This window comes from Dendrobium catenatum, unplaced genomic scaffold (assembly GCF_001605985.2).
Source record: "Dendrobium catenatum unplaced genomic scaffold, ASM160598v2 original_scaffold_275974, whole genome shotgun sequence".
Classification (NCBI taxonomy): domain Eukaryota; kingdom Viridiplantae; phylum Streptophyta; class Magnoliopsida; order Asparagales; family Orchidaceae; genus Dendrobium; species Dendrobium catenatum.
This window is the reverse complement of record NW_021594369.1, coordinates 1-749: the sequence shown is the minus strand read 5'-3', so window position 1 is coordinate 749 and position 749 is coordinate 1. Positions and strand designations below refer to the sequence as shown.

Sequence of the window (749 nt, the reverse complement as noted above, 5' to 3'; positions counted from 1 at the left end):
AAGTTGGTTCATAATCGAGCTCCTGGCAAGGCTGGTGTTACAAGCTCGAATAGATCGGATGCTTTTCGGAACGGCATTGTGCGGGAGACAACTTCCAGTGCTGGGGTGGAGGTTGAGACGAAGGTTGAAGGCCATGTTATTGAGGATCGGGATTTTCTGATGACAGGTTCATCTGGGCTGGATGCGGTGATGGATATTTTGAGTGGTGCGGAGGCTGAGGAGTTCATGAAAGCTGTGAATGATGGTATTGTATCAATGGATCATACTGAGCAGATTGGTGATGATAGTAGAATGGGGATTCAGGACGGGATGCCTGTTGAATCGGAACGGGATGAGATGAAGGTGCAGGGAGCTCAAGGTGATGTGCAAGCTGTTTTAATGCAGGATGACAGAATGATGTTCTGTGACAAAGGGATGTCTGCCTCATCCGAGGGTGTTGAGGTAAGGAATATGGTGAACAATCCGGTGTTTGAATCTGAGAAAGGCCTGTTTACGTTTGGAGGTTTTAGTAGTATGAAAGATTTTAAAAAGAGATCGGTGGGAGGTCAGGTTCATGAGGTTGTCAAACCGAGGACTGAATCTAGTAATGGTGGTAATGTTTCTGAGATGAAATTGAAAAACCTGGATGCTAGGGGTGATCAGGTTTTTCCAAATGGAGCTGAGAGTTTGGAATTTACAAAGCGAACTTCAGGTGTTCGTAGAAATGTTTCTTCTGATAATACAGGGCCAGAACTACAGTTTGCAAAGCC

At 45.4% G+C, this 749-nt stretch overlaps 1 protein-coding gene across 1 annotated transcript; it reads left to right on the top strand.

The window, feature by feature from the left end:
* Nucleotides 1-38: 38 nt before the first annotated feature.
* LOC114579085 lies at nt 39-737 on the top strand (the record flags this gene model as incomplete). The annotated part of the gene is given in 1 exon segment (XM_028692785.1): nt 39-737. A coding segment is annotated over 1 exon segment (699 nt), but the record flags the coding sequence as incomplete, so codon positions are not given.
* Nucleotides 738-749: the final 12 nt, after the last annotated feature.